The sequence below is a fragment of the Panthera leo genome, chromosome C2 (genome assembly GCF_018350215.1).
Source record: "Panthera leo isolate Ple1 chromosome C2, P.leo_Ple1_pat1.1, whole genome shotgun sequence".
Lineage (NCBI taxonomy): Eukaryota > Metazoa > Chordata > Mammalia > Carnivora > Felidae > Panthera > Panthera leo.
The window spans coordinates 55,096,228-55,115,542 of NC_056687.1; the positions used below are offsets into that span (position 1 = coordinate 55,096,228).

General features: G+C 39.8%; 1 protein-coding gene across 1 annotated transcript in view; it reads right to left on the bottom strand.

Moving 5' to 3' along the window:
* MYH15 (myosin heavy chain 15) overlaps nucleotides 1–19,315 on the bottom strand; it is a 151,082-nt gene that overhangs the window by 108,563 nt on the left and 23,204 nt on the right. Inside the window, exons 11-12 of the mRNA XM_042902997.1 lie at nucleotides 10,234–10,337; nucleotides 8,852–8,990 (exon numbers count right to left, since the gene is read on the bottom strand). Of these exons, the coding sequence (XP_042758931.1) occupies nucleotides 8,852–8,990; nucleotides 10,234–10,337 (243 nt within the window). The remainder of the gene's footprint in view (nucleotides 1–8,851; nucleotides 8,991–10,233; nucleotides 10,338–19,315) is intronic.

A 19,315-nucleotide genomic window follows, 5' to 3' on the forward strand; every position in this document is an offset into this window, starting at 1 on the left:
CTTTTTGGGCCGCCTGGGTGGCTCAGTGGGTTAAGCATCCGACTTTGCTCAGGTCATGATCTTATTGTTTATGTGTTTGAGCCCCATGTGCTGTGCTGACAGATCAGAGCCTGGAGGCTGCTTCAGATTCTGTGTCTCCATCTCTCTCTGTCCCTCCCCCCACTCGCGCTCTGTCTCTCTCTCTCTCAAAAATAAACATTAAAAAAAATTAAAAACAAAACAAAACCTTTCTTTTCCTACCGTCTCTGTTTGCTCCATAGTGCCCTCTGCTGCCCAACAAATATACTTACAACCCACACAATTGGCATTATTCTAAATCAGTGCTTCCATTTTCTAAGGAAAGTGGGGAAGAAAGAATAAACATGTATCACATCATGTGTTAAAAAATGACAATACAAAAGAATGCCACAGGCAAAAAGTTATAAGCACACTCCAATTATAGATTTCTTTAGTTGTCAAGCCAAAGGAATATTTTGCTCATCTAACCCCTCTGCTATACCTTACATTTTTATATGAATTCTGAGATATGCTAGTATCTCTGATGTAGTCACTTTATGAAACAATGTCTTACAAGAGGTGAAAATTCAGTCTTTCATTACTTCACTAAGGAGTAAAAAAATTTCCTGAGCAATAACCACAAATAGGGAGTAAAGTAAAAACAAAGAACAATTAGAGAACTGTATGTCACTTGTATTAACTATATCCATTTCCTTTTGTGGGCTTTTGAAACTTTCACAAAGGATTAAAAAGCTTGAAATATTTATTTTCTTGTTAACTAAGATCAATATATATTATACATACATTTCTACAGGCTACACACCTACTCTATGTCAGAAATAATGGCCCAGGTACTCAGTTGCTATGAAACCTTTCAAAATGCAAAGCCTATTTGGGGAAATAAATGGGAAATCAATAGTAGAGCAGACGTGCTCATCCTATGCTGAGATATCCCTGCTAAGAGTGCCATATTTGGAGACAAAAGCAGGATTATTTCAAGTTGAGAATCCGATGGATCAGAATCATAGCCTTTTTGCACTGGAAGAAACTTTAAAGAGCACATGACCTAGAATTAAAAAATATTTTAAAAAAGAGAAATGTAATGTGCCTGATGAATCTGAGTGGAAATGAATTCTAACTGACAATGTGAAAAATGAACAGATCCTACAATATCTGTTCAAAAAAAAGGAGTTCAGTTTTCTGAGCTTTGGAAGCATTCAGATGGACAATACAGGTAATAATAGTCTCAAACTCATACCTCCTTTTTCCAGTGTTAAGGACAGTCTTTTGAGTCTATTTTTATCCATGAACAAAGGAAACTCAAATTCTCTGTACAGTATCCCACCTTAAGCTCTAACAGAAATAGCATCCAACATTACAGAATTATTTGCCACCCACTCCACAGACAGTCAAGTGTCTACAGACAGAGAAGTGGTATACCTTGCATTTATCCTACAGGTGGATATTACACATTCTTCAGTTTTTCGTTGTGTTTTGTTTTGTTTAGACAGAAAACAGTACTTGTCATCTTGCTCTAAAAAATAAGTGACTTCATTTGCACTAAAAGTTTCACAACCAAGATGAAAATAGTTTAAATCTATGAATAAATATCCATCAGACAGTAAGGAAATCATATTATGAACAAAGCAAGGTCTGTAAACACATTTTCATCATGTAAACTGATATGTTCTGAAAAGAGGCTTTATGAAATTCCCACCATCATGCCCCAGGACCTTGTGAATAAACCCAGGGATTTTTAATTAGGCTGTCTGGTCTTACCTGGGAGAGGCAATGTTTAGCTAGAGCAGGTGTTCTCACACATTGGCATGAATCAAAATACCCCGGAGAGCTCATAAAGGTACAAAGGACTGAGCTTGCTGAAGGTGGTTGGGTCTGGACCTGTTTTTATCATGTTCCCCAGGTGCTTCTGACATACATGAAGATTTGAGAACACAGTCCATATTATAGTGGTCCTCAAACTTGGCTGCACAGTGGGGTCACCTGGTAAGTTGTAAAAAAGACAATGATGCCTGTACTTATACCCATGATTAGTATTCTTTGGTCTGGGTGAGGGCTGAGCCTCAGAAATTTCAAAGCTCGCCGGTGAGTCCAATGTGCAGCCAAATTGGAAAACTATTCTCTTAAGAATGGTAACCAGGTTTAGTAAGTACGTTTTGAAGTCAAGAAGGTAGAACAAAGTCTGGCTTTACCTGAAAACAAGTAAGGGGGTAGAGAAAAACAAAAGGCAATCTTTTCCAACTTTACAATTTCATCCCAGTTCAATCCCATATGTAAACAACCAGATATAAAGAAAGGAACAAAATCCAGTTTTGTCAATCCTGGCTGATGTAAAGAGGGGTTAGAAGAATGACATTTAAGTGTTAGCCTTTCAAGTAGGGTTCTAATATGATTTCTGAGCTGTTCACATTTCGCTATTATTATTGAATAAAGTTTACTAAGCACTTACTATGTGCAAGGCCTAAGTGCTAGATGCTGTAGCAAGAGAGATAAACAAGACAAAAAAATTTGGGCATCAAGGAGTTTATAATCCATGAAAGTAAATAAAACAGAAAAAAATAACAAGTCAGTAAAACAACTTCTTATCAAAGACAAAGAAATCGATTATTAGGAAAGTTTGAAAGAGGAAGGAATCCCTTAGGACTGTCTGACCAAGGAAGATTTCAAAAAGAAATAGTATTTGATCTGAGCCTTGAAAGATGAGAATGGTTTAATAGGCAAATACAGGAGGAGCACCTGGGTGGCTCAGTTGGTTAAGTGTCCAACTTTGGTTCAGGTCATGATCTCACCGTTCATGAGTTCAAGGCCTGCATTGGGCTCTGTGCTGACAGCCTGAAGCCTGCTTTGGATTTTGTGTTTCTCTCTCTGTCTTCCTCTCACTCACTTGTGCTCTGTTTCTCTCTCAAAAATAAATAAACATTAAAAAAAATTTTTTTAATAATAATAGGCAAATACAGGTGAACAAGAATACCTGAGACAGATCAGCATGACTTACAGGCACTGCAGCAGGCCAGAGCATGCCTGGTCAAACTGGACCACAAAGTCAGGGAGTGAGCAATAAACAGAAAAGCGGGTGATTTCTGGTCACAGAAGACATCTGATGCCACTCACTATAAGGTATTCATTAAATAATGGAGAAACAGTAAAGGGACTTTTAGGAAAGCAATGGCATAGAGTCAGGCTTCACAATGATTAATTTTGTGCAGGTGTGCAAGACAGACCAGAGCAGGAAGAGTAGAAAGAAAGTGAACCCACTGCAAGATGCCAACATGCAAAGTGCTGATGGTCTAAACTGGTAATAAGAAAGGGAAAAAAAGACTGAGAAACTTGACTAAGCGGTTCTGACCTGAGAAGTGGAGAGAAGAGCAGAGCATGAATACAAATAGAGAAGTCAATAGAAAGACATCTCGTCTCGCGGGAGGAGACGAGAATACAATGAGTTTTAGCCACACAGTTTAGGATACCAGGTGATTATGCCATAGGAAGTTAGGAATGTGGGGTTGGCACTCAAGAAAGACGTAAAGGCAAGAATGCCCCCTTCAGTTTAGGTGCCTTCTCTCTTTCCACCCTCTTGTCCATCTGTCCAGCTCCTTCAATCCTCCCTCTATGGTTAATTGGGGGGAAAAATCACCAACGCTTAATAGATTAAGAGCCCTAAGAAATCAGTGAGAAAGTTGATTGTTTCCAACAAAAATGTTCAGTTTTTTTTAATGTTTATTTTTTATGTTGAGAGAGAGAGCATGAGCTGGGGAGGGGAAGAGAGAAAGAGAGACAGAGAGAAAGACAGAGAGAGAGAGCATCCCAAGCAGGTTCCATGCTGTCAGGGCAGAGCCTGACATGGGGCTCCATGTCACAAATTGGGAGATCACAACCTGAGCTGAAATCAAGAGTTGTAGGGGCGCCTGGGTGGCTCAGTCGGTTGAGCGTCCGACTTCGGCTCAGGTCATGATCTCACAGTCTGTGAGTTCGAGCCCCGCGTTGGGCTCTGTGCTGACAGCTCAGAGCCTGGAGCCTGCTTCCGATTCTGTATCTCCCTCTCTCTTTGCCCCTCCCCCGCTCATGCTCTGTCTCCGTCTCTGTCAAAAAGAAAAATAAACATTAAAAACAAAAAAAAAGAGGTGGATGCCCAACTGACAGAACCACCCACACACCCCCAAAATGTGCTCAATTTAAAAGTGGGCTAAGGATGGAAATAAAAATCTGAAAAAGAAATGATGCAAATGCGTCAGAACACACAAAAATTAACTTTATTAATATTTAAATAAAAAACAAAACTTGGCTATTTGGCAAGAGAAAGAACTGTTAATGTTAGTGAACACAGTGAGAAAGTTACTCTCAAAGCTGCTAATAGGAATATAAATGGCAAAACATAGGGCAGCTTGAGAGAAAAATTTACTTTTAGAAGTTTATTCTAAGAAAATTATATATATCTTTGAATTTGTAAGGGTGTTCACCAAAATTTTGTTCATGATGGTAAAAATCTGGAAATAAATTATTCAATAAGAAATATTTAAGCTAATTATCCATACATGGGACACTTTATAACCATCTAAAAAGTTATTGCAGAAAATATGGAAGATGTTCACATATAATTTAGTGAAAAACTCTAGAATGAAACAACATGAAAAGCATGAACATATATATTTTGTTTAAAAAAGTTCTCTGTGCATATTCAACTATAAAAACACAGGAAAGATGTGTCCTCTGGCATTAGCAGTGATTGTCCCTGAGTAAGTAGGATTTTTTAAACAAATAATCATGTGCCAGGCACTTTTTTAAAACCCAGAAACACAGCACTGAACACACCAAATTAAGTCCCTGTTGGTCAATAAAAAATAGCTGTGTGAATGACATGAAGAAAAATATTCAGGTTAAGGAGAAAGAGAGTGATCAGGAGGCAGCGGGAGTGGTCAGGGAAGTCACCATTGAAGAAGACACCTTAATAAAATGAGGGAGTAAGCCATGAGGATGCCTAGGAAAAAAGAGCTCCCGATGGAAGGAGAAGTCGTGAAAAAGTCCTGAAACAAGGAGCTCCTATGCTCTAAGAAGAGCCAACAGACCAGTAGGGCTGAATGAAGGGAATGACAGAAGGGGAAATGGTAGATGAAGTTTCTGTACCCTATTTCGGGGACATAGGTTGGTAGTGGGGGTGGTGATGATTCCACACCAAGCAATTCTGTGACACCAGCTGGGTGTCCTATGCTGGGTGCCCTACAATTCAACCCAATTCTACCTGAAGATAGCATCAGATTGCATGGGTTCAGTTCCATGAGACTATTCCCCCCTCCTCCACTTCAGATGACAATGACAAATCCAGGTTGTCTCTTGGGCTACCGACTCAGGCTGTAGATCTGTGGTTCCAATGACCCTCTCCTCAGGTTCAATTAATTTGCTAGGGGTTCACAGAATTCAAGGAAATATATTACTTATTATATCAATAATTCATTATAAAAACAAATCACTCAGGAATAGCCAGATGGAATAGATGGCATAGGGCAAGGTATAGAAAAAGAGTGCAAAGCTTCCATGTCCTAAACACACACTGTCTTCCCAAATCTCCATATGTTCACCAACCCAGAAGCTCTCTAAACCTGTCCTTTTGGGTTTTTATGGAGGCTTCACTACACGGACATGACTAATTAAATCATTGGTCATTGTGATGGAACTAAATCTTTAGCCTCTCTCCTCTCCCCTGTTGGAGGTGGGACTGAAAGTTCCATCTCTCTAACCACCTGGTTAGTTCCAATGGTGACCAGCTCCCATCCTTAGTTACAGTCCAAAAGTCGACTCATTAACATAACAAAAGCACCTTTATTGCTCTCATCACTTAGAAAATTCCAAAAGTTTTAAGAACTCTGTGCCAGAAACTTGAGTTTAATAAAAAGTTAATAAAAAATGTAATTTTTTATTAAAAATCACAATATCAAAAAAAGTCACAGTATCACAGTAGGAGGTGGGATTAGAGAGATTTAGAGGTATCACAGAGGATGAGGCTATGAAGGGAACTTGGGGCTTATTTTAAGTAACATGGGAGCTATTAGTGAGTCTAGAGCAAGGAGAGGGCATGAATGGACTTACACTATGAAAGAGTCACCATTGGCTGTTCTGTGCAGAACTATCAGTCATGAGACAAGAGTGAAGACAGGGAGACCAATAAAGAAGCTATTTCAATAATCTTGTAAGAAATGATGCCTCGGGCTAGATGCTAACAGTAGACATGGTCATGGTGTGTAAGTAGTTATGAGTTTTATACGTAAAGGTAGATACAGCAAGGCAGAGACAAAGGAGTTCATGATGATGCTAAATGTTAGGGCAACTGAGAGAATCCAGTTGACATTTACTAAAAACTGAGAAATGAAGAGAAATGAAGAGCAGGGGTGGGGTGAGATGAAGAATTTAATTCTACACAGGTTGAATTTGAGATGACCACCTAAGAAATCAGAAAAGATTCAAGGATCAAGCCCAGCATCTCTATAGCATTTAGAAGTGGGAAAGATGAGGACAGTCCAGCAAAGACTCTGAGAAGGAACCACTGGGGAGATTGGAGGATATTATGTACATCATTTTCTTGTATGTATTTTATGATAAATAAGTATGCCTAGCTTTCATAATGAGAACAATTCTTCAAAAAACCTGTTTCAAAGAGTGTAAAAAGCAAAAACAAAACAAAACCAAAAAACAAAAACACAACAACAACAAAAGCAACAAAATAAGATGTCATAAAAGCACATTTTAATATGTTAATATAAGATGTTTACACAAGCATCAGGTCACATTCCTTCACTTCATTCTCATCTGTGCTCAAGTGTTCTCTTTCCTGAGGGGATTTTCTGACTATCTACAAGAACCTTCAAATCCCGATTATGCTTTATTCTTCTACTCTGCTTTATTGTTTTCATTATGACTTCATGTGTGTTTGTCTGCTTATGTATAATGGTCTATCTCCCACACTAGGTAGTCAGGACAGGGATGATCTCATGTGCACAGGTATATCCTGAGCACCAAAACAGCCCCTGGCACAGACTGGCCTCAAAAATTATTCATTAAACAATTAAAAAACAAACAACCCAATTCAAAAATGGGCAAAGTACTTGAATTAATATTTTTCCGGAGAAGATATCCAAATGGCCAATAAACACATGACAAAATACTCAACATGCCTAATCATCAGGAAATGCAAATCAAAACCACAAGAAGATACTACTTTATACCCATTAGGATAGCTATTACAATTTTTTTTTTTTTTTTAAGAATTGAAATCAGGGACTTGAATGGATATTTAAACACCAATGTTCGCAGTAGCATTAATCATAGTAGTGAAAGGTAGAAGCAACTTGAGTGTCTGTAAGTGGATAAATGGATAAACAAAATGTGAAATATATATACAACGGAATATTATTCATTTCTTAAAAAGGAATGAAATTCTGACATATACTATAACATGAATCTTGAAGACATTATACTAAGTGAAATAAGCCAGACATAGAAAGACAAATACTGTATGATTTCACTTACCTAAATACCTAGAGTAGGCAAATTCATAGAGACAGAAAATAGATTAATGGTTGACAGGGGTTCAGAAAATGGGGTAATAGGGAATTATTAATAGGTACAGAATTTCAGTTTCAGATGATGAAAAAAGTTCTGGAGATGAAGAGTGGTGATGGTTGTACAACAATGTGAATACGCTTAACGTCACTGAACTATATACTTAAAAACAGTTAAAATGGTAAATTTTATGTTATGGATATTTTAGCACAATTGAAAACAAAAAATTTTAAGAAATTACTTGTTGAAAGATTTGAATGAATGGGTTTTCTCTTTTTTGCTTTAGCAGCCAGGAATTTTAGTATTAAATGAAATAATTATAATAACTATGCTTCCTTCCCTTTTTTTTTTTTTTAAAGCTTATTCATTTATTTTGAGAGAGAGAGAATGTGAATGAGTGGGAGAAGGGCAGAGAGAGAGAGGGGGAAAGAGAGGGAGAGAGAGAATCCCAAGCAGGCTCCATGCAGTCAGGTCAGAGCCCCACACAGGGCTCAGTCTCACTGATTGTGAGATCACGACCTGAACTGAAATCAAGAGCTGGACGTGTAACTGAGCCACCCAGATGCCCTGCTTCTTTCTTTTCATAAGGAGGATGCCTCAATTTTTTTTGGTAAGCAGGCAAGACTATAAAGTTTTTTTTTTAAATATTTATTTTTGAGAGTGGGGGGAGAGAGGCAGAGAGAGAAAATCCGAATCTGAAGCTGGCTCCAGGCTCCAAGCTATCAGCACAGAACCTGATGTGGGTCTCGAACTCATGAACCGCAAGATCATGACCTGAGCTGAAGTCAGACGGGACGCTTAACCAACTGAGCCACCCAGGTGCCCCAAGAATATAGATGTTTTAATGTGAATATAAAACAAAGGGAAATGAAGCCATTGTACTCTCAACCCAATGGAAACTCTACTTTGGGAATTCTAAAGATCTTTGTTCACACCTCCATTATGTCATTTAATACATCTTCTGGTAATTTCCTCCTTTCTCTGTTTTTCTCAGCAGACTATGTGCTGACAGAAGGGCTTTCTCCTAGTTAATCCTATAGTACCCAAGTTTAGCAAATTTACTAGCATTGTCAATAATTAAGGAAAGCTTCTCATTCTGAAATATTGGAATTATACATCAGAATGATGGTTAAGAGAAGAATTTTGAGGAGAAACAATTGAGGGAGATTGCTGATCAGTTTCAATGTTTTCAAAATCTAAGAGGCAAGGTAACTGCAAGGAAAAGGGAGCAGGGCTGGGCTCAGGGATTTGAACAGAATATATGCCACGGCCTCAAAGCAATTCTTACTTTCTGTGCCATCTGCTTCCACTTGCTCTTCTCTGGGTTTCTGTTTAAATTTCATGTTTCCAAAGTGCAGGATGGCTCCAATGAGTTTGTAAGATCCATACTTCTCGTCAGGAAGGAAGCCCAAGATGTCCATGGCCCGCTGTAAAAAGAGAAACAGATGGCCATATCTTCATTTGCCTAATGGCTGCAGTAAGCACCTCACCCCTGCTGTGTGTCACACATCCCTACACTCCATAGGCTGTCAAAGGGAATGAAACAGATCGCCACAGCCCGAGGTGTGACAGCTCTGTTCAAAGCAATGCAAATCGGGCCTGTTGGCACTTGGTCACCCGCAGTCTGCTTATCCCTTTAAAAGAGAATTAGGAAGGCTTGTTTAATTTCCAGTAGTTTTAGAACTTTCCTTGGATGCCCTGCTCCTCTCTTCTCCCTTCTAGCCATTGATCATTAACTTGCTATATAAGGTAAATGGTTTTGTCTTCTATTGTAATGGCAGAAAGTAACACTATATCTGGTGGGTTGCTTATTTTGGAGGCTCCTATACATTTCCCCCAGACATACTTTATTCAAAGACTGGCAAAAGGAAGTGTTTCAGAAAAGAAAAAGCCATGTCACTGAAGACCTAAATCTTAAGAAGCCACTGCACGTGGTAAGATGTGTGTTCTCACACACTCCAATAGGGTAGAAATCGGTACAATCTTTCTAGTAGTTAATTTAGAATATGTATCAAGAGACTATAAAGAATTCATAATCCTTACCTAGTAAGTTCACTTTTGGGAATCTAGCATAAGGTGAATCTAATATACAGAAAAAACATTTGCCTATAAACATTTACCACAGTTAAAAACAAATCAAAAAAACTTTGAGTCTAACGATAGGAGAATAGCTAAACACAGTACAGGACAAATGTATGATAAAATATTAAATATTCATTTAAATGTTTATGAAGAGTTCGTAATAACACTGAAAATGTTTATAAGATTAATCAAAAAAGCAAACTCTGTATACCAAGTAGTATATACAGTGTGATTATGATCTTTTATTTAAAAAAAAAATCTTCCCAAACCAACTACATAGTAGCAACCCCAAATAGAAAAAAAAAAAAAAAAAGAACAAAGACTATAAAGATATACCAAATAAAAACAGTGGGTGTCACTGGGTTGAAACATCTACCCATGTTGCCACATGTTCCAAAGTTATCATACTGACCAATGTGCACTTTTACAGTTAGTAGACTTTGAACAGCCACAGATCTAACGGGGCTCCTTTCACCCTCCACCCCCAGAGGAAGGAAAGTCACTTCTCCTGGACCCTTCAGAAGGAAGATCTGAAATGCTTTCATTTCTCATTGTTATTACCAGACTTTGGTTACTAACAAGCCTTACATCTGTGGCCAGCAATTCTTCAGCATCATCCCAGCTGTCCATAGCAACTACTCCATGAGAGCAAAAGGGAAAGTCAGAGGGATTTCCAGACACCAGGAGCATGTCTGCAGTGGGAAAACCATCAGTTAAACAGTCAGAGAAATACACAAGGCTTTAGAAAATAATTGACCTATATTCACAGTTTATTCTTACAGCTGATAGCGCACTTGTAAACAAGCCAAAATAAAATCCATATTCTTCAGCCAAACCTCTGCAATCAAATTTTGCCCTCTATTAACTTGTCAGTCATGTGTTAATGCCTCCCAAGAGAAGACCAGGCAGACCAAATCCAAAAGCAGATTCAATTGCAGCAGCTTGAATTGGTGTGAAAACAAAAACAAAAACAAAACAAACAAACAACAAAAAACCCAGATAATGTGGGTTGGCAAAACTTTGAAAACAGAAATTTGGCCTAGATACATCGTTGAGGGCAGAGGCCAAAAAAATGTTTTGTAAAATTATAAGTGTGAGAGGCCTGAATTTCAAAGGCTGGGAAACAGGCAGACCCTGGGGTTAGCACCCAGGAAACATTAGCAATGTAATCCTCTCATATCATGTCCTTCCTATTGGGAGACTGAGTCTGTCTTTCAAGGGATCCATAAATCAGCCTCTGTGTTCAGCACTGCACCTCTGATATGTCTAAGACTCCTGACATGATTCACTTAGGAAACATAATGCAGGCAGAAACCAAGGCAGGCTCTCAGCAGCACATCAGCGACTGACTTGGCCAAATCACATTCACTGCTTAATGCCTAACATTTGCTTCCAACGAAGTTTCTTTGAGCTGATCTGATTTTCGTATTTGTCACTCAGCAAAGTGAAGCTGCTATCCTGAACCCCAAATCTCAGAAACAAATTGCACTTTGCAAATGTTCATGGCAGCTTTATTTGGAAACAACCCAACTGTCCATCAAGAGTTAACAAACTGTTGGATATCCATACAACAGATTATTACTCAGCAAACAAAGGAATGAACTATGAACTATGTATGCTATGGCATGGAAGAATCTCCAAATAATTATGCTGAGTGAAAGCCAGACAGCAAAAGAGTATATACTGTGTGATTCCAAATTATAAAATTCAAGAAAATGTAATCTAATCTATGGTGACAGAAAGCATATTAGTACTTGCCAAGGGACTGGGTGGGAAGGGAGAAACAGAGGAGTGAGAACAGGTTGGGGGGGATTATAAAAGATCATGAGAAAACTTTTGAATGGATACATGAATTATCTGGATTACGGTGATGGTCGCAGGCATATATACATATGTCAACACTTACATTTATGTCGATAATGCTTCAAAGAAGCTATTTTATAAAAGTTAAAAAGTAAAAAGAAATTGAACCAGCCCAAAGGAAATCATGCCGAAGGCAAGTACTGTATTTATAGTATTCAATGTATATTTAATAGAAATATAATCCTTAAATTCTTACTTGAATGATTCAAAGATCCTTTAAATGTTAATACTTCCCAAGAATCTCTTTATATTCTTTCTCATGCCTCACTTTATATCAACAAATATTTGCTGAGTTCAAACTATGTGCCAGGCATTGTAAGTTTTAGAGATACATCAGTGAGAAGAAAAAAAAAAAAAATCCTGCCCTCATGAAGTTTATATCCTAATAGGAGGAGACAAGAGACAGAAATGTTAAGAATAAGTAAAATGCATGAAAACATATGGGATGTAAGATGGTGATAAGTGCCATGGAGAAAAATAGCAGGGAAAGGGAATAAAAAGTATTGGCAATATGGGGGCACCTGGCTGGCTCAGTCAGGTGGAGCATGCAACTTTTGCTCTGCGGGTTGTAAGTCTAAGCCCCACATTGGGTGTAGAGAGTACTTAAAAATAAAATCTTAAAAACAAAAAAAGTATTGGTGATACAGAGTTACAATTTTCAAGAAAGTGATGAGGGAAGGCCTCTACAAGGTGACATTTCAGTAAAGACCTACAAGAGTTGAGGGAGAGAACCGTGGAGATAAATGAGGGAGAATGTTCTAGATAGAGAAGAGCAAATGCAAAGGCCCTGAGGGGGAAGTTTGCCTGGCATTTTGAGTGGCTAAGGTGGGTCAGGAACGGGCAAATGAAGGAAGTGGGAAATAGTAGGTTTGAGGTCCGAGAGGCATCAAGAGGACAGATGATAGCTCCTTACAGGCCAGAGTGAGGATTTGGGCATTTATGCTCGGTATGAGACAGGAAGCTATTGAAGCTTTTTGAGCAGAGGAGTAACATCATCTGATTTATTATTATTATTATTATTATTATTATTATTATTATTATATTTACCATGGCTGTTGGGTTGAAGACAGAGGAAGCAAGGGTGGAAGCAGGAATACCAGGCAGGAGATGGTTAACTAATCCAGGAGAGAGGTGATGGTATTTGATCAGGGCAGTACCAACAAAGATGGTAAGAAGGCTTTTGAAAGTAGATGGAACAAGTGAGAATAAGGTGGGAGAAACAGATAATCAAAGGTAATTCCAAGGGTTTGTGGTGAGTCAAGCGGAAGGGTAGAGCTGCCTTCAATAGCCCTGGGAAACACTGTGGTAGCAGCAGGTGTGGGAGGGTGGTTCAGGAACAGGTCTCAGGCACGTTAAATTTGAGATGCCTATGCATGAACTATGAATACATGCTATAGCATGGAAGATTCTCAAAATAATTACACAGAGTGAAAGAAGCCAGACAATAAAAGAGTAGATACCATGTAATTTCATCTTATAAATTTCCAGAAAATATTTTTTCACTTAAAGTGCTTTATACTTGTGTAAGCTAAACAGAAATGTACACACTGAAATCTCAAAAACCCTGAGGCATGCCCATTAACCTTGTTGTGGGTTCTTCTACAGGTCTTTCTTTTTTCCATAGGAATTTCCCTCAAACATCTAAAACCCATAGTTTTTACTATATACACAGCCTAAACCACAGCAATCTATGATTCTGTCATTTTACACTGTGAAAAATCCTCAAAAACTAGTGGTACAATAGAAAAAAAATCACAAGTAAATTTCATTATATGTCAGTCATATAAGGTGGTCCTTCTCCAAACCAAGTAGAGAAATAAGGGTCAATTAGCTAGGAGTCTAAAATACTGGAGATAAGTCTGAACTCCAAACTGTGGAAATCATCCAATAGAAACTATCCTTATAACTGTCGGCTTATTGTGCAGCCATTATGGAAAACAGAATGGAGGTTCCTCAAACCTTACACTAGTAGGTATTTATCCAAAGGATACAAAAATACTGATTTGAAGGGTCACATGCACTCCAGTGTTTATAGAAACACTATCAACAATAGCCAAATTATAGAAAGAGCCCAAATGTCCATCAACTGTTGGTACACTAACACACACACACACACACACACACACACACACACGCAATGAACTATTACTCAGCCATCAAAAAGAATGAAATCTTGCCATTTGCAATGGTGTGGATGGAACTAGTGTATTATGCTAAATGAAATAAATCAATCAGAAAGACAAATACCATATGATTTCTCTCACTTGTGGAATTTAAGAAGCAAAACAGATGAATGTAGGGGAAGGGAAATAAAAATTAAAATAAAAACAGAGAGGGAGGCAAACCATAAGAGACTCTTAACTATAGAGAACAAACTGAGCGTTGCTGGAGGGGAGAAGGGTGGGGGAATGGGTTAAATGAATGAGGGGCATTAAGAAGGGCACTTGTTGGGATGAGAACTAGGTTTCATATATAAGTGATGGATCACTGGGTCCTACCCCTGAACTCAATACTATACTGTATGTTAACTAACTTGAATTTAAATAAAATCTTGAAAGAAAAAAAAAAAAGTCTACAGGAGGTCACCACAAGATAGATGCAAGGACTGAGCCCCAGGGCACTCTAAAGTCACAGGCCAGATGAAAAAGAGAGACCCACAAAGAAATACCCAGAGATTTAGGAGAGGAACAAGGGAGGGTGGTGTACTAGAAGCCAAGAGGAGAGATTTTCAAGGAGGAATGGGTAATCAGTGGTGTCAAATATTGTCATAACTCTAAAGGTCAAAAAATCTCTATACATTCTTTTTACAAGGCTCATTTGTAGTTTTAGTGATGACTCGAACCTATGTTTTCTGAGTTCCAGACCTAGAATTCCAACTTCCTACTAGACATTTCAGTGCAGGTGGCCATAAGTAGCTCAAACCCAACCCTATCAAAACTGAATCCAGGGTATTTACCATGCCTGCCCTGAAGCTATGCCTCTTCTGTGGTTCATTATGCTGGTGAATGCAAGGCCGTAGCCAGGCCAGACACCAAGGGGCCTTAAAATCTTGTCCTCTCACCTCCTTTACAGCCAAATACAGACATCATTTCCATGTCTTTCCAATCAAAGTATCTGCTTACTCTTCTTTCTCTAGAATAGGTGTATGATATGGGAGGAGGTAAGGATACAAAAATAACATGGTCCTCTCCCTGTAGGAGGCTACAGGAATCACACACCTAACCAGTGCTATCACACACCCACTTTTTAGTGTGGGGGATGTTTCAGTTGGATGTTTCAATTTACATAAAAAAACAAAAAAAACAAAAAACAAAAAGAACCTACCTTCTAAAATTGTTTTGCCAAGAATTACCTTTTAGACCATTCTGAATTGTAACAATTCATATACTTTTCATTTTACACTCATACTGATTAAATTTTTTTAATGTTTATTTATTTTTGCGAGAGACAGAGACAGAATGTGAGTGGGTTAGGGGCAGAAGAGAGAGGGAGACACAGAACCCGAAGCAGGCTCCAGGCTCTGAGCTATCAGCACAGAGCCCGACGTGGGGCTCGAAGTCAGGAACTGTGAGATCATGACCTGAGCTGAAGTCAGACGCTCAACCGACTGAGCCACCCAGGCGCCCCTACACTAATACTTATTAGGTTATTTTTGATCATTTTCATTTTGGTTGTGATGACCAAAGGTGCTATATTTGACATTATTTTCTCTATGTTGAATATAGGAAAATAGAAACCTGGAAAGCCCCATGACTTGCCCAGGACACAATTAATAGTATATTGAATTTAAAACACAGTCTCTAGTATTTTTTTAAATTTTATTTGAGAGAAAGAGAGAGAGCTGGGGGAGGGGCAGAGAGGGAGGAAGACAGAGAATCCTAAGCATGCTCCCTGCTCAGCACAGAGCCTGATGTGGGGCTCTATCCCACGACCCTGGGATTATGACCCGAGCTGAAATCAAGAGTCGGATGCTCAACCAACTGAGCCACCCAAGTGCCCCTAGTCTCTAGTATTTCTGTTAGACTAAGCCAGCTACCTACTTGAACCTGTGTTTGTAACTATAATCATAATTCCTTTCCTCCTTTGCATAGACAGAAGGAGGGTCTTGCTTCCAGATACACTTCTGGAAGTTATAAAGGATACTTAATGGGCTTTTGCTTTATCTCACTAACCAGAAATATGGCTGATGCATTGGCCTAATCATCTGGAGCAGATATAGTCACAATGAAGTGGTGGCTCTAAAAAATGTACAAACTAGGGGGTTCCGGAAGATGGTGGCGTAGGAGGACGCGGGGCTCACAGCGCGTCCTGCCGATCACTTAGATTCCACCTACACCTGCCTAAAGAACCCAGAAAACCACCAGAGGATTAGCAGAACGGAGTCTCCGGAGCCAAGCGCAGACTAGAGGCCCACGGAAGAGGGTAGGAAGGGCGGCGAGGCGGTGCGCGCTCCACGGACTGGCGGGAGGGAGCCGGGGTGGAGGGGCGGCTCGCCGGCCAAGCAGAGCCCCCAAGTCTGGCTGGCAAAAGCGGAGGGGCCGGACGGACTGTGTTCCCACAGCAAGCGCGACTTAGCGTCTGGGAGGTCATAAGTTAACAGCTCTGCTCGGAAAGCGGGAAGGCTGGAGGACAAAGGGAGGGAGAGCTGCTGAGCCCCCGGACGGCAGAGCTCAGCTTGGCGGGGAACAAAGGCGCCAGCGCCATCTCCCCCGCCCATCCCCCAGCCAAAATCCCAAAGGGAACCAGTTCCTGCCAGAGAACTTGCTCGCTCCGCGCAAACACCCAACTCTGTGCTTCTGCGGAGCCAAACCTCCGGCAGCGGATCTGACTCCCTCCCGCTGCCACAGGGCTCCTCCTGAAGTGGATCACCTAAGGAGAAGCGAGCTAAGCCTGCCCCTCCAGCCCCCGTGCACCTTGCCTACCCACCCCAGCTAAGACGCCAGATCCCCAGCAACACAAGCCTGGCAGTGTGCAAGTAGCCCAGACGGGACACGCCACCCCACAGTGAATCCCGCCCCTAGGAGAGGGGAAGAGAAGGCACACACCAGTCTGACTGTGGCCCCAGCAGTGGGCTGGGGGCAGACATCGGGTCGGACTGCGGCCCCGCCCACTAACTCCAGTTATACACCACAGCACAGGGGAAGTGCCCTGCAGGTCCTCACCACGCCAGGGACTCTCCAAAACGACCAAACGGAAGAATTCCCCTCAGAAGAATCTCCAGGAAATAACAACAGCTAATGAACTGATCAAAAAGGATTTAAATAATATAACAGAAAGTGAATTTAGAATAATAGTCATAAAATTAATCGCTGGGCTTGAAAACAGTATACAGGACAGCAGAGAATCTCTTGCCACAAAGATCGAGGGACTAAGGAACAGTCACGAGGAGTTGAAAAACGCTTTAAACGAATTGCAAAACAAAATGGAATCCACGATGGCTCGGCTTGAAGAGGCAGAGGAGAGAATAGGTGAACTAGAAGATAAAGTTATGGAGAAAGAGGAAGCTGAAAGAAAGAGAGATAAAAAAATCCAGGAGTATGAGGGGAAAATTAGAGAACTAAGTGATACACTAAAAAAAAATAATATATGCATAATTGGTATCCCAGAGGAGGAAGAGAGAGGGAAGGGTGCTGAAGGGGTATTTGAACAAATTATAGCTGAGAACTTCCCTGAACTGGGGAAGGAAAAAGGCATTGAAATCCAAGAGGCACAGAGAACTCCCTTCAGACGTAACTTGAATCGATCTTCTGCACGACATATCATAGTGAAACTGGCAAAATACAAGGATAAAGAGAAAATTCTGAAAGCAGCAAGGGATAAACGTGCCCTCACATATAAAGGGAGACCTATAAGACTCGTGACTGATCTCTCCTTTGAAACTTGGCAGGCCAGAAAGGCTTGGCACGATATCTACAGTGTGCTAAACAGAAAAAATATGCAGCCGAGAATCCTTTATCCAGCAAGTCTGTCATTTAGAATAGAAGGAGAGATAAAGGTCTTCCCAAACAAACAAAAACTGAAGGAATTTGTCACCACGAAACCAGCCCTACAAGAGATCCTAAGGGGGATCCTGTGAGACAAAGTACCAGAGACATCACTACAAGCATAAAACATACAGACATCACAATGACTCTAAACCCATATCTTTCTATAATAACACTGAATGTAATTGGATTAAATGCGCCAACTAAAAGACATAGGGTATCAGAATGGATAAAAAAACAAGACCCATCTATTTGTTGTCTACAAGAGACTCATTTTAGATCTGAGGACACCTTTAGATTGAGAGTGAGGGGATGGAGAACTATTTATCATGCTCCTGGAAGCCAAAAGAAAGCTGGAGTAGCCATACTTATATCAGACAAACTAGACTTTAAATTAAAGGCTGTAACAAGAGATGAAGAAGGGCATTATATAATAATCACAGGGTCTATCCACCAGGAAGAGCTAACTATTATAAATGTCTATGCGCCAAATACCCGAGCCCCCAGATATATAAAACAATTACTCATAAACATAAGCAACCTTATTGATAAGAATGTGGTCATTGCAGGGGACTTTAACACCCCACTTACAGAAATGGATAGATCATCTAGACACACAGTCAATAAAGAAACAAGGGCCCTGAATGATACATTGGATCAGATGGACTTGACAGATCTATTTAGAACTCTGCATCCCAAAGCAACAGAATATACTTTCTTCTCGAGTGCACATGGAACATTCTCCAAGATAGATCATATACTGGGTCACAAAACAGCCCTTCATAAGTTTACAAGAATTGAAATTATACCATGCATACTTTCAGACCACAATGCTATGAAGCTTGAAATCAACCACAGGAAAAAGTCTGGAAAACCTCCAAAAGCATGGAGGTTAAAGAACACCCTACTAACGAATGAGTGGGTCAACCAGGCAATTAGAGAAGAAATTAAAACATATATGGAAACAAACGAAAATGAAAATACAACAATCCAAACGCTTTGGGATGCAGCGAAGGCAGTCCTGAGAGGAAAATACATTGCAATCCAGGCCTATCTCAAGAAACAAGAAAAATCCCAAATACAAAATCTAACAGCACACCTAAAGGAAATAGAAGCAGAACAGCAAAGGCAGCCTAAACCCAGCAGAAGAAGAGAAATAATAAAGATCAGAGCAGAAATAAACAATATAGAATCTAAAAAAACTGTAGAGCAGATCAACGAAACCAAGAGTTGGTTTTTTGAAAAAATAAACAAAATTGACAAACCTCTAGCCAGGCTTCTCAAAAAGAAAAGGGAGATGACCCAAATAGATAAAATCATGAATGAAAATGGAATGATTACAACCAATCCCTCAGAGATACAAACAATTATCAGGGAATACTATGAAAAATTATATGCCAGCAAATTGGACAACCTGGAAGAAATGGACAAATTTCTAAACACCCACACTCTTCCAAAACTCAATCAGGAGGAAATAGAAAGCTTGAACAGACCCATAACCAGCGAAGAAATTGAATCGGTTATCAAAAATCTCCCAACAAATAAGAGTCCAGGACCAGATGGCTTCCCAGGGGAGTTCTACCAGACATTTAAAGCTGAGATAATACCTATCCTTCTCAAGCTATTCCAAGAAATAGAAAGGGAAGGAAAACTTCCAGGCTCATTCTATGAAGCCAGTATTACTTTGATTCCTAAACCAGACAGAGACCCAGTAAAAAAAGAGAACTACAGGCCAATATCCCTGATGAATATGGATGCAAAAATTCTTAATAAGATACTAGCAAATCGAATTCAACAGCATATAAAAAGAATTATTCACCATG